At 38.9% G+C, this 535-nt stretch overlaps 1 protein-coding gene across 1 annotated transcript in view; it reads right to left on the reverse strand.

Moving 5' to 3' along the window:
- The window catches only part of NUP210L (nucleoporin 210kDa-like), a 187,744-nt gene that overhangs the window by 184,699 nt on the left and 2,510 nt on the right, over positions 1–535 (reverse strand). Inside the window, exon 2 of the mRNA XM_012000337.1 lies at positions 141–277. Within this exon, the coding sequence (XP_011855727.1) occupies positions 141–277 (137 nt within the window). The remainder of the gene's footprint in view (positions 1–140; positions 278–535) is intronic.

Consider the following 535-nt stretch of genomic DNA (forward strand, 5'->3'; position numbering starts at 1 on the left):
TAAGCCACTGCAGCTGGCTAGGAATCATTTATTCTCCCTCTTAATCATTTGAAGCCAACACCATTTGTGTTAACCATCTATACAAAATACCAGATTATTCTACCCCAGACGAAGTGATAGTGTTTTTGCTCTCAACATACCTATTTCTCGAGCAAGAATAATACTGCTGAGGCGTATCGGTTGCGTAGATTCAGCAATGAGTACAGCTTTTTGGGAACACAAGGTGCCATTTTCATATAAAGGCTCAACAGTAACTGCATCATGATGGGTGGAATGCCTGCCAGAACAAAATTCTTAAGACTATGAAATAGGTGGGTTAAAATTAACTTTTGGTGGAACATAGATTCTCATCCTTCTTCCACGTTACATACTACCAGGTATATGTAAATGACACTTTTTAAAGCAGGAACATCGCTTAGGGATGTGATAATTAAAGTGAGAGATTGATCAGAACTTTCCCAATGATCCCTTGAGCAAAGTCTCAGAAATATCCCTCCCTCAATATTTTTTTTTTTGAGACGGAGTCTCGCTCTGT

This window comes from Mandrillus leucophaeus, unplaced genomic scaffold (genome assembly GCF_000951045.1).
Source record: "Mandrillus leucophaeus isolate KB7577 unplaced genomic scaffold, Mleu.le_1.0 Scaffold624, whole genome shotgun sequence".
In the NCBI taxonomy this organism is placed as follows: domain Eukaryota; kingdom Metazoa; phylum Chordata; class Mammalia; order Primates; family Cercopithecidae; genus Mandrillus; species Mandrillus leucophaeus.